The sequence below is a fragment of the Solea senegalensis genome, linkage group LG3 (genome assembly GCF_019176455.1).
Source record: "Solea senegalensis isolate Sse05_10M linkage group LG3, IFAPA_SoseM_1, whole genome shotgun sequence".
NCBI lineage: Eukaryota > Metazoa > Chordata > Actinopteri > Pleuronectiformes > Soleidae > Solea > Solea senegalensis.
The window spans coordinates 19,432,523-19,453,208 of NC_058023.1; the positions used below are offsets into that span (position 1 = coordinate 19,432,523).

General features: G+C 38.5%; 2 protein-coding genes and 1 non-coding gene across 3 annotated transcripts; 2 read left to right on the forward strand and 1 right to left on the reverse strand.

Annotated features, from left to right (window-relative positions):
* Positions 1-595: 595 nt before the first annotated feature.
* On the reverse strand, positions 596-9,155 carry glt8d2 (glycosyltransferase 8 domain containing 2). Its single transcript, XM_044020613.1, has 10 exons — positions 8,905-9,155; positions 7,429-7,473; positions 6,421-6,513; positions 5,775-5,976; positions 5,385-5,502; positions 5,215-5,299; positions 4,661-4,773; positions 4,150-4,316; positions 3,364-3,476; positions 596-1,527 (listed from the first exon to the last, which is right to left on the reverse strand). Exons 2-10 carry the CDS (start codon positions 7,445-7,447, stop codon positions 1,349-1,351), a joined length of 1,089 nt encoding a protein of 362 aa, XP_043876548.1. The 5' UTR covers positions 7,448-7,473; positions 8,905-9,155; the 3' UTR covers positions 596-1,348.
* Positions 9,156-9,955: 800 nt separating this feature from the next.
* ankrd16 (ankyrin repeat domain 16) lies at positions 9,956-17,475 on the forward strand. Its single transcript, XM_044021222.1, has 7 exons — positions 9,956-10,463; positions 12,197-12,417; positions 12,540-12,582; positions 13,816-13,924; positions 14,010-14,171; positions 15,700-15,778; positions 17,178-17,475. The coding sequence occupies exons 1-7, from the start codon at positions 10,123-10,125 to the stop codon at positions 17,339-17,341; spliced, it is 1,119 nt and encodes a 372-aa protein (XP_043877157.1). The 5' UTR covers positions 9,956-10,122; the 3' UTR covers positions 17,342-17,475.
* On the forward strand, positions 10,534-10,620 carry trnay-gua. The gene is given in 2 exon segments: positions 10,534-10,570; positions 10,585-10,620. It is a non-coding gene; the product is annotated as a tRNA-Tyr (tRNA).
* Positions 17,476-20,686: the final 3,211 nt, after the last annotated feature.

Genomic DNA, 20,686 nt, shown 5'->3' on the forward strand with positions numbered 1-20,686 from the left:
TTAAAAAAAAATCCTTGTTTCTTAAAAATGTGTAATAATAATGTCCAGCTGGCTGTAGAGAGTTGTAATGCTGCCCTCCACAGTTTTAATTTCATTTCTTAATCACAGTTTAGAAGTTGTAATTTCAACACACCCCTTTGATGTGTTGTGATGTCATAATTGTGATGCCATGTGACAGTTGTACGATTCAGATTATACTGTTAGCAGGTCTGGTGTTGAGGAACAAGAAATAATGAGCCTGCCCTATACGAATACCAACTTCCATAAAACATCATAGAACATAGAAGAAAAGAAGAGATTTTTTCATTGCACTGATATTTTCTGTATTTATTTATTCAACAAATCCATTGTCTAAAGGCAAAAACACAAAGATATGGACTAAAGATGGGTTATCCATACCCTTGCATTGAATAACTAATTGGCTACTGTAGTTACATCAAAGATGTACATCCACCAAAAGTAACTCACCATCATCACATGTTGTGGAAAGCAGCATGGGACCATGGGAATTGTTGTCTTGTTTGGTTACTCTGAGGGTTTTTGCTTTACAGGGAGAGCTTTGGGGACAGGGCAAAAAAACAAACAGCAAAGACCACAGATTTAAACTGATTTAATCCCATGGATTGGAATTATGTATCATATATAAAGAAACAAAATCTGCCTGCTCTACATGTGCAAAGGTAACAAGCAAAAACACCAAAATGATGAGGGAGCAGAGAAGTGATGAAGTTGGTGGTGCTAAGAGACGGAACTGTGAGACCAAGGAAAAGTTTGTTTTCAGCATCGGAAAGCACGTCCCTGTTCTTATGATGCCATCATCAGACAAACACGCCATTGTTTGTCTTCTTTAAAGTGGAACTTTGCAAGTCTGGTCGCTTTTTCGCCTTTGACTCTACTGAGCTCCCTGATCTTGTAAGGCTGGTTTTCCACTAACAGACAGTGGGGTAGTGGAGACAGCCCCCAATCTCCCCACAACAAGACATTTAACCATCACAATGGTTCCAAAGCTGTTAAATCTGGTTAAAAATCCTGCATAGTTCCGCTTTGAGGTGTCATCACATCATGATTGTTCACGTCAAGTACCACTGTGTAGTCTGACGTTTGTCGGTCAAGTCATGGCATGAATTTAAAGCAGTGTAATCACCTAATCTGACACAGTGACCAAAAAGATTGTGTAGTCTGACCTCGGCACTCTCATACAATGTTCAACAAATGTTTCATTTTCAAGAACATTCCTCGGAGTGACATTTACTGTGTGTTTCCCATCATCCCTCCAATTTGTCCTCAACATCACATGTTTCATGCCAACCCCACCCCCTTGGCTTAGAAATGGTGTGTTCCACAGATGTCAGCTGTCTCCATCAGGTCGTACCAAAGAGAAGCTGCCGGAGGGGTCTGGGATGAACCACCGCTCCCACAGATCCAAGTGAACAGCAGGATAGTTCCAAGGTTTGAATGGGCCATTCCAGTGCAGCAGGTGTGCCTCCTGCAGGATACTCTCGGGATAGCGGGCATCTGGACTCCAGCCTGGACAAACAAGAAGGCTCTTTGAAATGAACCCGAGAGTCCTGCTGCTATATTATAGCTTTATCTATGTCCACATGGAGCAGTAATAATCATTCTCATGTCACAACTTGTCATTGGTAAATGCTAGTAAAATGATTGTAAATCAGCTGTTTCTCTATTGTAAATGTGTAATTTATTGTAATATACTGTTTGATTTAACCTTTATTTAACCATAAATAGATTTAATTAAGATTAAAAAAAGCTCATTAACAAGAGTGTCCTGCCCAATAAACGCAGCAGTACATACAGGTTTTACACAGTGTATTCTTCAGTTTCCCATTACAATTAAATTGGGAGATGCAGAACCATTTTTTCTTTTAATTAAGCAGCAATTAGTTCTTATGCTTAGAGACACTGAAACTGTTTACCTGAGGACCTGAGAGCACCAGGAAGTGAAAACCACTCACTCTGGCCTTAATAAATATTATTGTCCATTCATTCAGTCTGTTCATGAAAGAATGGCAAAATAATATTGATTCAAATATATAAATACTTACATATATATGAACAATAATAATAAATTCCCTACATTTTATTTAATTGTCTCTTTGATTTTATTATTTTCTTTTTGTTACGTCGCTTGCTATTAAAATACATTAGTACAAAAAAATACATTGATTTTAGGCCAGTTTTTATGTATATCTGGTTTATTATCATGATTGCAGTTAGTTTTTATTTGTATGTTTAATATTTATTTATTTTTTATCCTCCTACTTCTTCAATGCATTTTTATTATGATGTACAATTTTTGTATGTTTGGTAATGTCTTTGAAGGGTACTAACTTGCTATTCAATAACTGAGTGATTGATTGATAACCCTGCTCTAGTTCTTTGTTCAGGTTCAGCACATCAACAGTAAATGAACGCATCAGCAATCAGCTGTGACATTCACTGCTGATTCTGACTTTATTTCATTCAGTTCTATCTGTTCTGTCACTGTCTCAAACAGTACATTCAGTTCAGTACAAATTGTTATTTTCATGTTTTATCATGTTTTTTGTGACTGTATATATTGTATTTGGCCCTTTTTTTTTAATGAGGGCCAAATTTGATGATGCAAAGATTTCCGTGGCTAATGGTACACACAATAGCAGTGATTTCTTAAGTTGTCATTTTTCTTGTCACAATTATCATCTTGATTTGGAAATGTAACCAAATCTAAGCCACGCAGGAGTGAACAAATGAAACAATTCTGCATTTATTTCACATCTGGAGTCAGATATCATAATAGCATAACAAGATAACAAGAGGTGACATGTGATTGAGGCCGATTTTATGCCCCTGTCCCTCTGGAGCAATAAGTAATACAAAAAGGGAAATATGCTTATTCTCAGTAAATGTTGACAACAAAGCAAATTGTTTTCAACTCATTTAGTTTGAAAGCATCATTTGGCTTAAAGCATCTGATCAATCCATCACCTCTTAAGAAAGAAGAATATCCTTCACATCTGCATGATACGTAGAGAAGTATGGATTTCTTCTTCATAGCAGTTTGCTGCCCTTTGTCGAAAAAAGACTGAAAACTATGCATTTCTGTTTTTTGTGCTGTGATTGATTTCAATAACCATTTATATTTCATTTCACCTGTTACTTTGTTTTTGTCGAGGCCTCTTTTGTGATTTAGAATCAAATAATTTGATGGGTTTAATGGTCTTGAACCATATTAATTTAAAATGAAACTTTAATTTAATTTAATTTAATTTAATTTAATTTAATTTAATTTAATTTAATTTAATTTAATTTAATTTAATTTAATTTAATTTAACAAAATGCTGTGGTGAGGTGAGGTGAATTTACCAAGGTGTCTGACATGCCATAGTGGATCCAGTGTTGTGTATTTGCCATGAAAAACGATCAGCATGGGTGGGGTCGCCACACCTCCTGCCATGGCACTACTGTATATGTTCTGTCTGATGAGAGAGAGGGAGAGAGGGGGTTAAATCTTGTTTAACAGACATTTATGCTATGTCCTTAAATTTTCCTAAATAGTGATTCATTCATTTGTCCATCTTCTGTCACTTTATCCTCTACATGAGGGTTTGAGGGTTGTGGGGGGTACTGGTCCCAATCCCTAACTAACTAACAAAAACCTGAAGGAAAGCTGTGGAGAGAGATGTGAGCAACACCTAGTGACCAAACACTGCACTTAAACAATCCAAGGGTCAGGAGTGATTTTGACAACAACCTGTGGCCACAAGTTCAGTGTACTGCAGTGTAGCCTCTTTGTAAAGCAAAATAGTCTCTTTTTTTGCTATTATCCCCCCTGAAAACTACAGAACAAAACTTGAAGCTGGAACTGCAGCATTACACCTCTCAGTATACAGCCTGCTCTTGAAATAATACCAAAAGATCATGGAGGCAAGCTATCGTTAAACCCTGTAGGAAAAAAAAACTCTTGAAATGTGCTTAAAATATGCTGACAAATGAAATGATTTTGTGAAAAATGAAGGGAAACTATGAATAAAACAAATGAAATTTCCAGTCACAACGGTGTAAAAGTCAAATACAACTACAAAATAAGCAAATCCGTTGTTCTGTTTGTCAGTAGGAGTTCTAGGAGTAACTCCTCACACCTGATCATACCTGAAATTCTCCTCCATCCATCTCTCCAGCTGTTTGGTGATCTTTTGTTTCTTCCACTCGCTGATATCTGCCACAAACACTCCAGGGTTGAAGGAGCAGTCTCTGGGGTTAATGCCCAGGTCTTTAACTTCCTGTTTCCTGTAGTCCAGGAAGCCCATGTATGTGGTCTGGAGGGTGAGTTCAGAGGAGATGATGTATTTTAGTTTGAGTCCCTGAAAGCAGGTCTTAAAGCTGCTGTCAGTGAAATCCTATTATTATGACAGCTGCCACTGATCTAGATCGATCTCTCATAGCCCTTTCACACAAACACGGCTTCGGCACAGTTGCAGAACCAAATTTTGATAACGTGTTAACTTGGAAAAAAAGCCCACAACCAAACCATTTGAAATCCTGTCCGAGCGACGAGATGTTCCAATTAAAACGGATCCAGGACAGGAACAGAAGTCAATGCTCACAGGAGCTCGTTGCGATCTGCCATGTTGTCACATGTAGTTTGACATATTATATTCACCTGCATGCCGATGCTGCGCACCATCTCATGTGTGGAGGGCAGGTCGCAGTCTGTGGCGAAAGCAGCAGCATGTCCAGGCTTCAGTTGGATGTTAAACAGATCTTGAACGTCTCCTGGAACACATGAAAATGGAAAATAAATAAATAAATCTGTTGAGTGGATGTATGACATGAGAAGTCTGGAAGGAACTAGGTCATTTTCGGCAGCTACAACAATGGTGCTCAAATCAAATTTAGTTTTTACTTTATTTTCTGAAGAGTGTCTAACTGTTTACTTCATTATTATTATACATGGGGTGGAGTGGCTCAGTGGTTAAGGCCCTACCTTTTGTACCAAAGACATCATGGTCGCAAGTTCGATTCCACCCCTGGCTAATTGTACTTGATTCAATTGTAAGTCGCTTTGGATAAAAGCGTCTGCTAAATGACATGTAATGTAATGTAATTTTTAAGGTTTCTCTGGTGAAACACTTTGCACATTCCATTTTGGAGTAAAAACAAAATAAACTAATATTATTATTGGATTCCCTTTAGCCAATCATCACACATACATACCCTGCACAATGACGTCATCGTCTAGGTATATCACCTTCTCATGGTTGATGTCAAGCAACGGTAAGTAAAAGCGCACAAAGTTGAGCTGCAAAGTAAGAAAGCAAATGTATTCTATTGCCGTGTAATATTGGCTCTGCTGCATGAACAACAACAGAAACCCAGACACTCACTGGATGCAGCAGATCAGGGCGAGAAGAATCTGGCTTCACTTTTCCGCGAAGAACCATGGGGTTAAATTCCAGTATCTTATACCTGATGCCTCTCAGTTCGGTCTCCTCAATGTACTGCCTGCAGCCGAGATGAGGTGAAAAAAGACATAAAGGTGACCAGGGTGAGGAATAACAGTGGGATGTCATGTTCTGTCCACATTTGGATGAATAAAGTTGTTTTCGTTTGTGTTTTTGAATCCGCAGCCTTTGTGAATATGCAGCTTGTTTCTCCTCCTGCATGTGTTTTGGGTCGTTGCAGTGTGTTTTGCCCCTTTCAGCCACCGTAGGATATGGCTTATAAATCATATCTGAATATGTTTGTACCCCTGTGAAGAATCAGAAATGACTGACCTTACCAGTCTCACAGCATCGCGGAAAGTGACAATATAGAAGAAAACACTGGCATCCGTGTTGCTGTAGATGCTGTTGATCGTTGCCATGGTTCCACCCATACGCTCCTCTGAGGCACAGATGATGACGGGGATGACATCGCCTGCCTCTGGCTCGCTCACTGCAGGGCCTCCAGCTGCACTTCCACTCGTCTTCCGGTGATCTGAGAAGAATCAGGGAGCGGCGGGTTACAGGTCAACTGCACGATAGTTTAAATTAAATTACATCATTACGGTGATATTGATAGAATTACAGTGCCTTTATTACGGTCATAAATAAATAATAACAACTATATTTGAATAGCAACTTTCAAAAGACATGAACAAAATGCTTAACAGGACATAGGTAATAAAAGGCAAAGAAAATAAAAGCAATAATGAAATAAAATTTTATAAAAAAAGAAAAGGAAACAAGCTGGGAATCGCTGACTCAGTACAAATAAGAATCAGTACAAAAACAAGGTCAAATTGATAAAGGCATAAAATGTCTTTTAAAAGGTAAATTCAGAGACCTATTGCTGAAAAATAGGGATCTAAAAAAAAAAGCCTACTAAATGGGTTAAAAAATGTAAAATGATGTAAGAAAGGAAGGAAGGAAGATAATGTACCTGAGAGTTTGGGCTGTGAGGAGGCTCTGAACAATGCATTGTGCACAAGCAGAAACAACATGAAGACCAGCAGCACCAGCAGGACACGGTTGACTGAAACACAGGGAGAGGTGCAGGTCATAACTGCGGTGTCTGCGAAAGCCCTGTCCACATGGAACACTCTAGATATATATATCTATATATATATATGTATATATATATATATACATATATATATGTATGTATACATCTAGAGGCAAGGAGTGAACATAGCTTTCTCTTGGAGCCAACTTTCAATAAAATGTAATAATGCAAAAGACTGACCAAGGGTTATGACTTTGCCTCACACTTATATTTTACCAGTTAAATTATCCCCATGTTTATGATGAAAACAGTTGAGATCTATGCTATCTCTATTATCACACAGTTTTCACAGTTTCATTTTGAAAGTAAACTCCTGCATGTATTTTGCTGCTGTTCACACCCTGGATGGAAGTGTGTGAAATTGAACTCCTTACAGCTTGTCATCTGGTTACCTCATCACACCCCCCAACCTATGCCATATCTTCCCAGCACTGTCTCTCCTCAATAACACAACATTCATCAATCTTCATTTGTAAACATAATATTCAGCCTTAGTGTGTGTGCATCACATAATGTTCAGAGCAAAGATCATTTAAAAAGGGTGATCAAAGCAAAGATGGTTCAGAACAAAAGGTCTTCTCTAAGTAAAGTAGTTTCTCCAACACTACTTATTGAGGTATGTGCGCACATTTGTGTGTGTGTAATTAAAAGCCTCCTGTTCACCACCTAATTTGACTACTGCCTTGCACTTCCATTTTTCAAAACAATTGGCTCAAGTGCTTCACAAAAGCATAATTTGCCCATCACTACTTAAATCCTAATGCGTTAAACCACAACTGTGTGTGGTGTTCCTAACAGTGTGAACGTGAACATAAAAATGTCTTGTAAAGTGATGTCAGACAAAACCATAAAACAGTCAAATTCCATAATGTTGCTTTCACTTACTTTTCCTCAGGAGAGCCATGTTTCGTGTTTATTTCCCAGCAGCATCTGCGCACACACACACAGAGATGGTAAACAGATGGGATGACTGACAAACAAGAGAAGACACTATTATACTGTAATGTGCGTAACCCCTAACCTTAACCATCACAAATAAGGGCCTAAGCCTAACCTGAAGCCAATTCTAACCCTCACTTTAAAGCCAAGTCTTAACCCTGAAAGGCCCAGACAAAATGTCCTCTCAAGGTCAAAATATCAAGTACACACGCACACACGCACATAGAGGCAAGTTTGTTACGTGACCTTTGTGATTCCTTTTATATTTTTCATATTAAAAAAAACATGAAATCTGTAACTGGTCGATGCCAAGTGTGAAAAACTGCCAGTGTGTCCAACTCACTCTGAGGCCCAAAACTAAAAGAGACACTGGACGACACATGTGGCTGCATTTTATCAGAGGCCTTCCACCACCCCTTCCTTCCCTCCTGATGCCAGGGCTTAAATAAAGAATCTAGTTCCCTTCCAACTTTTTTAAAGTTTTGCGTCACTGCACTGCAGAAAGAGATTTGTGCTTGCACAATTAAATGACAGAACAACATCAAAATGTAAACAACTTTGTCTGATTTCGCCTCCGCCTCTGTCACCTCATTGCGGCCAACACTGATTTGACTGTTGGTTTCATTAACCTCAATGTTTGTGCATTCACTGTTAAGTGGTTAAAGTTTAGTGATCATGTGTGACATAAACACCCTCTTATTCCCTGTTTCCTGCAGATTCAAACCAAACTTCGACTGGTTACTTTGTTTGTGCCTGTTTGGAGCAGCCTGCTCCATCTGGAAGTGATTAGCTTCAGATACAATTCTTCCAGAGGGATGAACATGCTGCCTTACACACTGTGTTTGAACAACTGATGTATGAGTCAAGAGAAATGAAAGTGCATGTATGGTATCTTGCATTTAATATAGCTTTTAATCATTAATACACTCACAGCCAGACTTAGGAATTAAGAAAATGCTAACTTACTGTTGGGGCTTGGCATTCTATACAATTAACAAAAAAAGAAAATCTCCATGTCAAGGCTATGGTTTTTTGCATGAGTACATTTCCAGGAAATAAGTGTATGTCCCATTATCTCACAAAAAAATAATAATCAGAATTTAGCTTTACTGAGTATTATCTTAAAGGACAAAAGTCAGAGAAGAAAATATTTATTTAGTTTAGCTTCATAAAGAACTTTGCACAATTTTGTTTAATATATAGTTAAAGGTTAAATACTCAAACAGGACAAAATGTTCTGCTGTTTAATTGCACAACAGTTGCACAAATACACAGCATACAATACATACAGTATACACACACATGGGAAACTATATACAGTGATGGAAAACATGCATTTTAGGAGGAAGAGATAAGAAGGTATGTCCTTTTCAATAATTTCATTTGATGTATGACATGTAACACATTAAATATATTACTCACCAGGATAAAGAGGCAGATGATCGTGGTCAGTGTCACTTATGTTCATGGTCCATGGTGAAAAATCTCTGAGGACTGACTGACTGAGACTGACTCTGGCCAACGGTTCCACTTTTCCTTCCCCCACATCCCTCTGCCTTTATCCTCCCTCCAGATGTGACTCATCAAGACCACCAGTGCTGAAAACTAACCCTAGTAACCCAGCTGCTCCAGTTATGTAGATGCAGCCAGGAACACGGTCAGCTCTTAACCAATCATAGCTGCTCAGGTTTGTCATTTTATACACAGAGTGAGAATAAAAATCAGTGATAATCACCATTATCATCACTGAAAATTATACTTCTATGTATTGCTATAACTATAAAGGTTAGCTGGGTTATGTGAAAAAAATCCGATCAATGCTATGCTGTGCCATCAGAAAAACTACATTTCCCATGATGCCCAGGATGTGTCGCTCTTTCGAAAAGGACAAACAAAGACTATCCCTTCACATTTACTTTTAGTTTGTAAATTGTGAGGATTATTTGCCCTGAGTAATGTTTTACTCCGTTTAGAAATGTTTTTTTTTGTGTTCAATAAAACAACAAAATATTTGTATTGTAGTTACTGATTTATGCATTCAACCTTTAAGCAACTGCAACAAACATGACGTTCAGCAACGACTCGTAGTAGCCATCTTTTAATTTCTCAACTTGTAATGTTTGACTACACCTAGCGATATAAAGAAGCCATGATAATGTTAATGTGGTGTTTGAAAATGATTTGCATTTGACAGTTTTCATTTGTTTTACATAGCACATTTTAGAGGCGTACACGTAGTATCACAAGAGATTTTGATTTTATGTTTTAATAATATACGAACACACTTATACATACTGTAAACACACATTAATTGAGTATTTTGGATGATAATATAATGACGATTATAATTGTTATTATTATTGTTATTATATTATTATAACAATTATAATTATAATAACGATAATAATGCTTTTGCGTTTTGCGCTCATTGATGACAGCGTAGCATCGCAGTGTAAGGTTATGGGTGGTCTACTAGTTTTTTTCCCCTGCTACTCGGTGTGAAATTAACATGAAAACACATCTTAGCAGCTCAGGAACCACTTTGTCGAACTAACTAACCATCAAATTAACAAACTATGAGGGTTCACTCTATGCTGTAGGTGAAGATAGTTGCAGCCTGTTAACCTCCGCCCGGCCATCATGGACGCTAACACGCAGAGAGTGTTGGTGAAGCTCGTTCAGGACGGCCACTTGAGCTCTCTGGAGGAACTCATGACAGTAGGTGGCGGCTCGACGACTCCTCAGACTGTGAAGAGTCAACACTTCGGCCGCTCTGGAGACACCTTGTTGCACTACGCTGCCAGAAACGGACACTTGGATATGGTAGAGTATCTGGTGCAGCGTGTAGGCACGGACGTGGAGGTGTGCAACAACGACTACAAGAGACCTCTGCACGAAGCTGCGTCCATGGGTCACCTAGCATGTGTTAGCTATCTACTCCAGAAAGGAGCTAAAGTAGACACTCTGAAGAAAGCTGATTGGTGAGCTTATCGTATGACACATAGTATATCTCCTATAAGAGAGTGCCCCCTGTTTCACGGCAGCAGTTCACCTTCGATAGCTCAGTTGGTAGAGCGGAGGACTGTAGCGGTCAATGCTGATATCCTTAGGTCGCTGGTTCGAATCCGGCTCGAAGGAGAAATTTTTCTTATGTGTCTATTTTTTTCAGTCGTTATTCAACAGCCGTGGAGTAAAACAATACATTACATTTAGCAGACGCTTTTATCCAAAGCGACTTACAATGGAATTGAGTACAATCAGCCAGGGATGGGGTCGAATTTACGACCATGATGTCTTTTCGCACACGGTACCTGTCTTAACCACTGAGCCACTCCACCCCCAAAACCCGACTTGACCACTCAAATTTACAGAGAATCAATATAATAAAGTAGCTATAGAAAGCTAAGCCAGGTTTTTTCCTCGTCCTAGAGTAGGAGCATAATTGCCACAAAGTTCACAGAAACTTTGTAGTAGAAATAAAGAAATGAAGTTAACGTCGGAACACGAGATATAAAAAAGTTGCCCTCATATCATTGCACGTTTTTACAGCACAGTTTTGTTTTGTTTTTTACATTACAATACACTATATTATTGTTCGTGTTGGTACTGTTTAAATTGGTAGATTAGTGCTGAAACCCTGCGGTCGCGTGTTTGAATATGGCTAGGAGCATTTTTAAGGGGAGAGTTATTATTTTGGAACGGTCATGGAACACTTGTTTTATGAAACAATGACAAAAATGAACAGTAAAAAAATAACAAGTAATAAAATCTAATCACTATAATCCAAATGTATAGGTTTTGTTTTATCGTTTGTTATTATTATTGATAAATCAGTAATACATTTATTTAGTGTGATACCTTTAACAGACTAAAAATTTTATTTTTTATTTTTTTAAATACTTAAACATTTCCTAAAGTGCTTCACAGGGATAAAATTTAAAAAAGAAAAGACATCTAAACATTAAAAACGGAACAGGCGGTACTTCTGAATCATGGTAGTGCCTGTTTTAACATTTAGGAAGTATTGTCCCAGAAGCCTGAAACATTTCCTACATCTGGAGAGAAAATGGTTTAAAGTCAGTCATGCCCTGGGAAGCTGTACGGATCATTTTAAGGATCTAGCACTGAATATATGGTATTTTTATTATCATAATTATTATGATAAAGATAGGCATAATGATAGGAATAATCACTGTTGTATCGACTTTATGTACATATGTTGTTTATTTATTTTCCACCAAAATGTAATGGTAGCTGTTTCACCCTCTTTACTCTGTGTGAACTGCACATTTTTATTTATTTTTGTTGAAAAGGAAAAACTGTTGATTGCATTACATTTAAAGCGTAAATCATGCAAATATGCTTGAAATATTTGCATCACTATTAAACAAATGTATTTTTAAAAAAATAACAACAAAACATTGTATGGCACTGTAACTTCCAACTTCCAGGGATTTTATTTGGCTAAATGAGCAACCAATGATTATTGTCATTATCAATTATTCTTTTGGTTATTTTTTAAATGATCGGTTAGCTGTTTGTTTGAAATAGTAGAACATTTAGATTTTTAAAACTCAAAATTACGTTATCAATAAAAGTGTTTGTGTCTATAAAGTTCACATTCACAGACCTTTTTTAAATACAAACACAGTTTAATTAGTTATTCATTCATCGTTGCAGCCTGGAGACAAGTGTGTGTCCATTTAACTCCCAGGACTCCTCTGATGATGGCCTGCACTCGGAGGAACCTTGATGTGATCCAGGAGCTGCTGTGTCACGGAGCCGACCCTGCGCTCAGAAACAAGGACGGTTGGAACTCGTTCCACATCGCATGCAGGGAGGGGGATCCTCTGGTCGTGACGCACCTCCTTCTTTTTGCTCCGGATGTCTGGAGCACTGAGAGCAAGACGCGCAGGACACCGCTGCACACTGCAGGTGAGGCTTTCCCAGGGACGCTTCACATGCATGATTCAAAAGAGATCTCTGGGTGTGAATTGTTCACTTTGATTATGGTACTACAGGCACTAACTCCTGCTCTTGTTCTGTTGATATTCCAGCGATGCATGGTTGTGAGGAGGTCGTAAGGATCTTGCTGGAGAGGTAAGGCTCAAGGTTGGATGGGAGCGACTGACCCAAAACAAATGTACACTTAAATTTGTGCATAGTTTCAATCAGATATTTAGAATTCCAACTTGTGTATACTGTATATACTGTATGTCCATGGTTGAAGCCTAAGCCTAAAGTAATATGGAAATGGAGTTATACAAAGTGTAATCATATAACTGTGATCCAGATTTTGCATTTCTACAGTTACCTGTACTGATAAAAGCAAAACTAAGGCTTTAAATGGATAGACCAGGTTTTCTTTTTAAAAAGATTATTGTTTTGACCCCTCTAAATGTTTTTACTGGATGTGTGTGCCACTTTTCTATTTTTAACTATATGATATTCTGACACATGGTCAGCGATGACTGCTGTATGTGTGCCCCCTGCATCTTGTACCCACAAAAAATAGGCAGGCACATTTTCGGATTCAACATAGCTGACAGCAACAAACAGCAAAAACGATTTTTATCCTCTTAACAAAAGGCTTACACAATAACATCTTCACCACTGAGGTCATATAATGATATATTAGAACATGTCAGTGGAGGCAGCAGAGGAACAACGAGTCCTGTTTACTGTGATGTTAAATAATAATTAAAAAAAATCTTTTTCAATAAAATGTCAAACATATAAAAAGGGCAGTGTTTAATATTTAGGGGGGTTTATTGGTCCCCACAAGTTTGTTTACATAAGTATATACTCGCTGTGTTTGTATCGTACAACAGTTTCTGTAGCCTTAGAATACATGTTTCATATGTACTTTAGGAAAGGGCTCTGCTTTATGAGGCCATCTTGTGGTTCAGCCCGAACAGAGGGAGTTGTGATTAAGTGTGTATATCCTTTCTGGTATGCAAAGGCCACCCTGACACAATTAAGGAAAGGGAGAAGAGAGCAGAGGAGTTCCCTGTGTGTTGCACTCCTTAGTCTCACCATTATATGTCATTCATTTTCAATTATTCATGCCCAGTGGACCTTGTAGCGGGGATGTATTTTTACTACTAAAAATGAAAATTGTTAAGTTGCTCAGATCTTTTGTTTTCGTAGTGTCCTTTGCTGGTAGCCATGCTTTCACTGCGAGCACAGTCAGCAGTATGTAGGACACTGACGACCGTATGTGAAAGGGCCTCATACTGCCACTTTTCATAAAAACTTGAACTATCTTTAACGTCTAACTACTGGTGTCCAGTGGAGCTGCTTTGTGTGACTGATCACCACATCCTCTTCCAGCTGTGGCTACAGGCCAGACAGCACAGACAGCTGTGGAGTCACTCCTCTGATGGACGCCGTCAGGAATGGTCACATCTCTGTGGCCAGGCTGCTTTTAGAAAACCACCAGGTAGAGAACATGTCACATCTATACTCTTTCCATGGAAAACTTTATATTCCATGGATATAACAGGATGTGTGTTTGTGCCTCGCAGGCGTCTCCGACAGCAGCTGACAAACTCGGGGCTCTGCTGGTGCACCAAGTTGCCGTCACTGGCCAGGTGGAGGCGCTGCGCTTCCTGGTGCAGGACCTCAGTGTAGATGTGAACCAGAGAGCGACTGACATCCAGCTCACTGCCCTGCATTACGCTGCAAAGGTAGGATTATTGATTCTCAGACAGTGGTGCTTTTATCCAGGGTTAATAACTTTTACTCTCTGTTTCTCTGGAGTAAGTGGACTTGGCGATGTTTGTTCAAATTTTTCAGAATTTCTTTTACAGAATTATGTCTCTTCAGCTGAATTGCAATGATGTTTTATTTAAAGCGGCAGTCATAGTTTTTGCAGATTTTTGTCAGTGATGTCATTGTTCTGCTTCTGGTTGTTCTGTATTTGAAAGATACATGACATGTTCCCTGTTTAACAGATGCAGAACACACTTTGTTCCTTATCTTTGATAATCAAGTCAATGCAAATCCATGACAGAAAAATGAATCCACTAATGAAGAGAAAATAAACGCTCTCAATCTGTCTGTCATTCATTACTTTCCAACAGAAAATGGGCAAATGTTTTTTCTTGACATGCAGTAAAATTTAGGAAGGGACCCATAGTCCACCAAACTGCTGTTTTGTGAGAAGTAAAATTCAGTTCTAAAACTTTTTGTGAACCGATCAAGAGGTAAATGTAATAATGTAATAATTGTAATATAATAATAATCCAATAGACTTCTTTCAAATTTTTGCCTGTGCAGACATGGAGCGTGGATATCTGGTACAGAGAAATATATGGTAAAGCAGGGTGATGAAGGATCAAATGGCATTATTTTTAATTGTTTCATTGAAAATACGGTGTAAATAGATTTATAACAAGTAAAAAAAATGATAATACGTAGAAACTGTTAACTGATTGATTTAGTGTTTCTGTTTAGAAGCAGAGTTTACCATTTCACACATTGAAAGCGACACACAGGCTATTCAAATGTTATTATACTCATAAGTGCGGCTGATAAAGTCATGTGACTAATGTGAAAATCTGTAGACATCAGAAACAAACACTAGCCTCTCGTAAGAATGAGTGAACGTCACGCAGTGCAGCCTGAGAAATGATTGTTCTGGGCCATAATACTGAATTGGACAGATAATCTAAACAGAGCATCTCGTAAAACGTGCAGTAAATAAAAGTACTTTCCTAACATGTTCAGGTCAGACTTGGACATAAAATACTGGACACGTGTCAGGTTCAGTCAATATTCTCTCCCCATGATTGGGTTCGAACACTCTAATCCAGACTAAAATGTAGCCCTGGAGTTTTCAAACTTCTATGTTTTGGTGGATCTAAAGCGCAGGGGTATTCTGTATTCTTAGGTGGACAGATACACTTTAGCTCTCACTCATTATCAGATGGAGTCAAATCCAGCTGACATAGGGTGAAAGGCAGTGTACAGCCTGAACAGGTCACCAGTCCGTCACAGGGTCAACATACAGAGATGAACAACCGTTCATCTGCAGTCAATTTTGAGTGTCCATTTATCTTCTTGGTGTATTTTTGGACTGTAGGAGGAATCTGAACTGCTGTGTATAAATAGTTGAAAGAAGTGGCAGCAGTGCAACTAAAGAATGGACATATCAACGAACCTAGTATAATATCTGGTAAATGATATTATGAAACTTCCACCTGTGTTTTTCAGGAAGGCCCTGTGTCCACTATTAGAACACTGCTGGAGTTAGGAGCTGATCTTCATGCTCGGGACAAAAAAGGAAGAAGTGGTAAGCAACATTAAGTGGTTTACATGTTCATCTGGGCCCCATGAGGGTTATATTCTGGCTGACAATATGGTGGCCCACTTCCTGGGTCCTAAGTGTGCATGGGCTTTAAGTGAGCAAATTATGCAGGTCATCGCCATGGCCATGGAAACCACAGACAAACCCACTTGGGACCATATTAGCTTGTAATAGAAAAATAAAACCTAAGCAAGTTTGCTTTACAATGATGGTGTGTCTGGTTATAATTGATTTGACAGTGACAATTATACTAAAATTTGACACAACTGTCATTAAAACAACATTATTTTATTTATGTGTGTGCAGAAACCAGTGAGGAATGTCCTGACAAAACATAATAGAGCTATCCATCTAATGGGAGATAACTACAGACACAGTCCAACTAGAAATAAGCTAAATTAAATTGATTTAAATTCAATTAAAAATTAGATCTGCCAATAGTGGAAAGCAAGTTTTGCTTGGCCAGAATACTTTACAAACTAGCTTGTAAATCTTGCCAATTTCACACTTATGTGCCTTAAAACGAGGGAAAAGTGGCCAAAATTGAACAAAGTTGTACTACTTTAACAATTGCTACCAGAGAATTTCTTATTTATACACTAATCCGTGATAGTGAATTCTACTTCTTTATTTAACACAAACGCAGGAGCAGTTAGGATTTCATGCAAACCATAGTTTTAGCTTGTTACTGGTAGGCAAACGCTTAAAGTAAGACAAAGTCAATAAAAATAGGAGAGATGAGGTCTACTTCAAAAAAGTAACCCATTTATATACAAAAATGAGAAATTATGCATCAGTGTCAGCATGTATGTGTGTGTCTATGGATGCATGAAAAAAACAACAGACAGCTGTGCCAAGTCCCACACAGATGGTGTGTGTGAGCTACACAGTGAAGTGGTCCAGGTGTAGCTCATCGCCTCAGTGAGGACGACCCCACCTCCTTAAGCCTGAAAGAGAAAGATGAGGCCAGCAAGCATCTCTCAGATAACCTGATTTACATTATGCTAAAAGCAAATGTTGATCACTAACACTTAAAATCCTGCCCTACTGTACCTTTAATGTCAACACATGGCATTTTATTGAGTTTGTATTTCTCTCCCAATATCATTGGTTCTCTGTTCATTATTGAAAAGTGGAAATCTTCGTAATGAGACATGAAACTGCACTACAGAACAGTATTTTATTCAGCCATAAAATTCCTTCAGGAAAAAAATTTGAAGCTTTGCTTTCAGCTACAACAATAAGTGAATGACCTTGACTAAATAAATATCGGTCATTAAATTTTCGTAATAATATTTTATAATATTTATATATTTATAATAATATATTAATAATACAGTTAACATATACAGTTAACATATATCCATGTGTTTTCCTTTCTCAGCTCTTCACATGGCCTGCATTGGGCAGCACGCAGAAGCAGCCAAGGTCCTTCTGCAGCTCGGACTCGTAGATTCAGAGGACGCGTCTGGCACAGCCGCACGGCAGCTCGCCAGGAAGCCGGATGTGATGCGAGTATTTCAACGCGGCTTTGAGGACGCAACATAAAAGATGCTATCATGATACATACATAGAGTGTGTCTGCAGTCGTTTCAGTTTATTTAAATAAGGAAAATAACCTCAAGTCTATCAGTTTTTGTTGGTTACATTAAAAACGTGGTTGCAACTAGCAGTTATATTAATCTGATTTTACTGTCTTCTGTGGTTCCGACCTTTGTGTAAATAACGCAACTATAATTAATGCAATTTATAGTGTTACATTTGAATCAATAATAGTCAAGCACAGCTACTCTGAGATGGTGGTTTGATTTTGAGATTGTGAAAAGTGCTCCAAGGCAGTATGTGATAGTTGACGTTTTTTTACATTAGCAATCATAATTTCACGTCATGCAGATGTTGTAGGTTAAAGCAACTAATGAAAGACAAGGAGGCAACTTCAGAGAGTTCTCATCTTTGCTCTTTAGTGCTGGGCTGTAGGGCTGTAGTGCAACTGTGCATCATACTGTCAACTGTCCATCAACAACATCGGAAATACATAAATCCAATCCAATCCAACTTTATTTGTTAAGCACTTGGACCAAAGTGCTGTACAAAATAAATAAAATGCATAATAAGTAAAAGGTTCAAAATTAGATAAAACAGCTTAAAATGAATTAGAATCATAAAAACCCAATAAGAAATAGCAGCCATACAAAAAAAACAATAAATTCTATTCAAATTAAAATAAGTAAAATAAATAAAAACCAAACGTCTCATGGAGTGTCAAAGGCCAAAGAGAAAAGGTGGGTTTTAAGAAGGGATTTAAAAACAGACAAGGACGAGGCCTGTCTTATGTGCAGAGGCAGATCATTCCAAAGTTTTGGAGCTGCGACAGCGAAGGCACGATCCCCTCTGAGCTTCCGCTTGGTTTTAGGCACACTTAGGAGCAGCTGATCAGCTGACCTGAGAGAGCGAGCGGGTGAGTATGGATGTAGAAGCTCGGAGAGGTAGGGCCGGGCAAGACCATTCAGGGATTTAAAAACAAATACAATAATTTTAAAAGCGATCCTGATGTGCATGGGCAGCCAGTGGAGTGAGGCTAAAATGGGGGAAATGTGCTCAAATTTACGTGTGCGAGTTAAAAGACGTGCGGCAGCGTTTTGTACCATCTGAAGACGGGCAATGGAGGACGCACTAACCCCCATATAAAGTGAATTACAGTAATCCAGCCGAGTGGTGACAAAAAAAGTTCAAAAGTTCAGAGCCATCCAGGCCTTTATGTCATCAAGACACTCAAGTAGAATTTTAAAAGAGTATGCATAGTTTTTAGGCATGTAGATTTGACTGTCATCTGCATAGCAATGGAACGAGATGCCATACTTTGTAAGAATGGAGCCAAGTGCGAGCAGATATAGAGAGAAAAGAAGGGGGCCCAGAACTGAGCCCTGTGGCTCAAGGATTTTTGAGATAAAAGGCAGTTTGGAGATGGGCCTGAAATTTGCAGGAACTGCAGGGTCTAGACCAGGTTTTTTGATAAGAGGTTGCACTACTGCATGTTTAAAATTTTTGGGGCAATGCAATACAACATTGTAAATAAACATAAATGAAATGTAAATGTGTTTGTCACTAATACTCAAATACAAGCCGATTAGTGTCCACTGGTTGTTCCTATTTATAAGAGCCAAACACATGCCTACACCGGTCTGTAACAGAAATGAACTGCTGGCAGATTTCTGTCAGGTCAGTATTGTCCAGTTTTCCCTGATGGACATGGCACACAGCAAGATTGTTCAGTCTTACTTGTGTCATGTGGTTCTAAGCCATGTTTTAAGTCTCCTAAGAGCCTTGAAACATCTTTCAGCAGCCTAACAAGGGATTCAACTTGATCAAACAAGCCTCCTTCTTCATCTGCTCCAGCCTCACCTCTACCTCCTCCAGCCTCTTCCTCTACCTTCTCTGGCCACTCCTCCATCTCCTCCAGCCTCTCTGCTGTCCTTCACCTTACAAAAATATGTTGATGCATGACATATGAACAGATACATTAGGGATACAATGATCATAGAGCTTGATGGTACAGTTATTGCCTGAGCAAAAAGGCTTTTACTAAATATTAATATTAATTATATTTTATAATTATAAAATCACATGATCATCTAGAATGTGCGGTTTTATTGTATTTCCACCACAAAGTTTCTTCATTTGTGTTTTTAAACCGTTGCTCACAAATACATGAAAATAAGAATTAAAAATCACTTTTAAAAAGTGTATCTCTTTGGCATTAAATATTCTCTTTTATTCAATATCTGTATTGTTGAGCCTCTACCTATACACCTTTGAAGTAACTTACACTTTGACTCCTAAATAAGTCTCTTACTGTATATCCAGTTTAATTTTCTTTGACATCTTTCAAATCCTGTACAGCACACACGCACGCACGGAAACAGACACAAACACAAATGTAAATGACACCACTGATTAAAATCCGTCTAGCTGACACGAAGCAGGAAGAACAAATGCCGAACATGTTGACAACTTACACTCGCAGTTGCAGATAACATGCACTGCCTCTCATCCGCTCCAACTAGCAGGTTGCATGTAGCTTTTACAAGCAGGAGTGACAGCGGGGACAGCCAATCACATGTAAGTTAGCGAGAAACCTGCAGCCGATCAAGGAGCAATATTTAGGTTAGAGGTGGGACTTCTAGCAGAGACCGACATTTAGCCCTTTGTGTGCCATAATCATTGACTAAACAATACGGACAGCGGTTGAATTGATAGTGACTACACAATTCTACGCCCTTGGGGAACCCCCCAAATCAGATTCAGCTTAGGGCCCCATAAAGGTAAGGGCCGGCACTGCTTGTGAGTACATTCGCTGACAAACTAAGACCTAAGCATTAAACATTAGCAACATCCTGTGACAATTGCACTCTCTGTGTGTATGCATATGTAAAGGTGTGTGAAATGAAGACATGAGTGAATGCTTCGATCTTCAATCTCAGCAGGCCTGAATGTTAAAATGAGATGATAACAAAATGTCTTTTATTAAATAACAAAAGAACAACCACTCAATGTTTGAGATATTTCTCAATTGTCTACCTCCGACCATTTTGCTGCTGCAACAAGTGAATTCACCCACTGTGGCATCAATAAAGCCAAATCTAATCTAATCAGTCAGACTCACTAATACAATGGGGGAGGAAGGGACAGTTCCTGTGTTAAAGCCTGAGTGGTAATATTGATGCAGTACGAAGAATTGATTTGGATGTTAAAATGCCATTTCTTTTTAATATAACTATCATAATGAAGCTTTGAATTGTGGGGAGGCAGCATTGTACCTTTCAGTGTACAGCCTGCTGGAAATGATTAGAAGAAGAAGAAGATACTTGCACCTCCTCTCCACAGTGATTGACA

Excerpts from the sequence above, each read along its gene's own strand:
- glt8d2 (XM_044020613.1), bottom strand. Across the intron at positions 5,503-5,774 it reads GATGCTGTGAGACTGGTAAG|GCAGTACATTGAGGAGACCG; the intron begins GTCAGTCATTTC and ends TCTCGGCTGCAG. Across the intron at positions 5,300-5,384 it reads GCCCTGATCTGCTGCATCCA|CTCAACTTTGTGCGCTTTTA; the intron begins GTGAGTGTCTGG and ends CTTACTTTGCAG.
- ankrd16 (XM_044021222.1), top strand. The coding sequence starts at position 10,123 with ATGGACGCTAACACGCAGAGAGTGTTGGTGAAGCTCGTTCAGGACGGC. Across the intron at positions 12,418-12,539 it reads GACACCGCTGCACACTGCAG|CGATGCATGGTTGTGAGGAG; the intron begins GTGAGGCTTTCC and ends TTGATATTCCAG. Across the intron at positions 13,925-14,009 it reads TGCTTTTAGAAAACCACCAG|GCGTCTCCGACAGCAGCTGA; the intron begins GTAGAGAACATG and ends TGTGCCTCGCAG.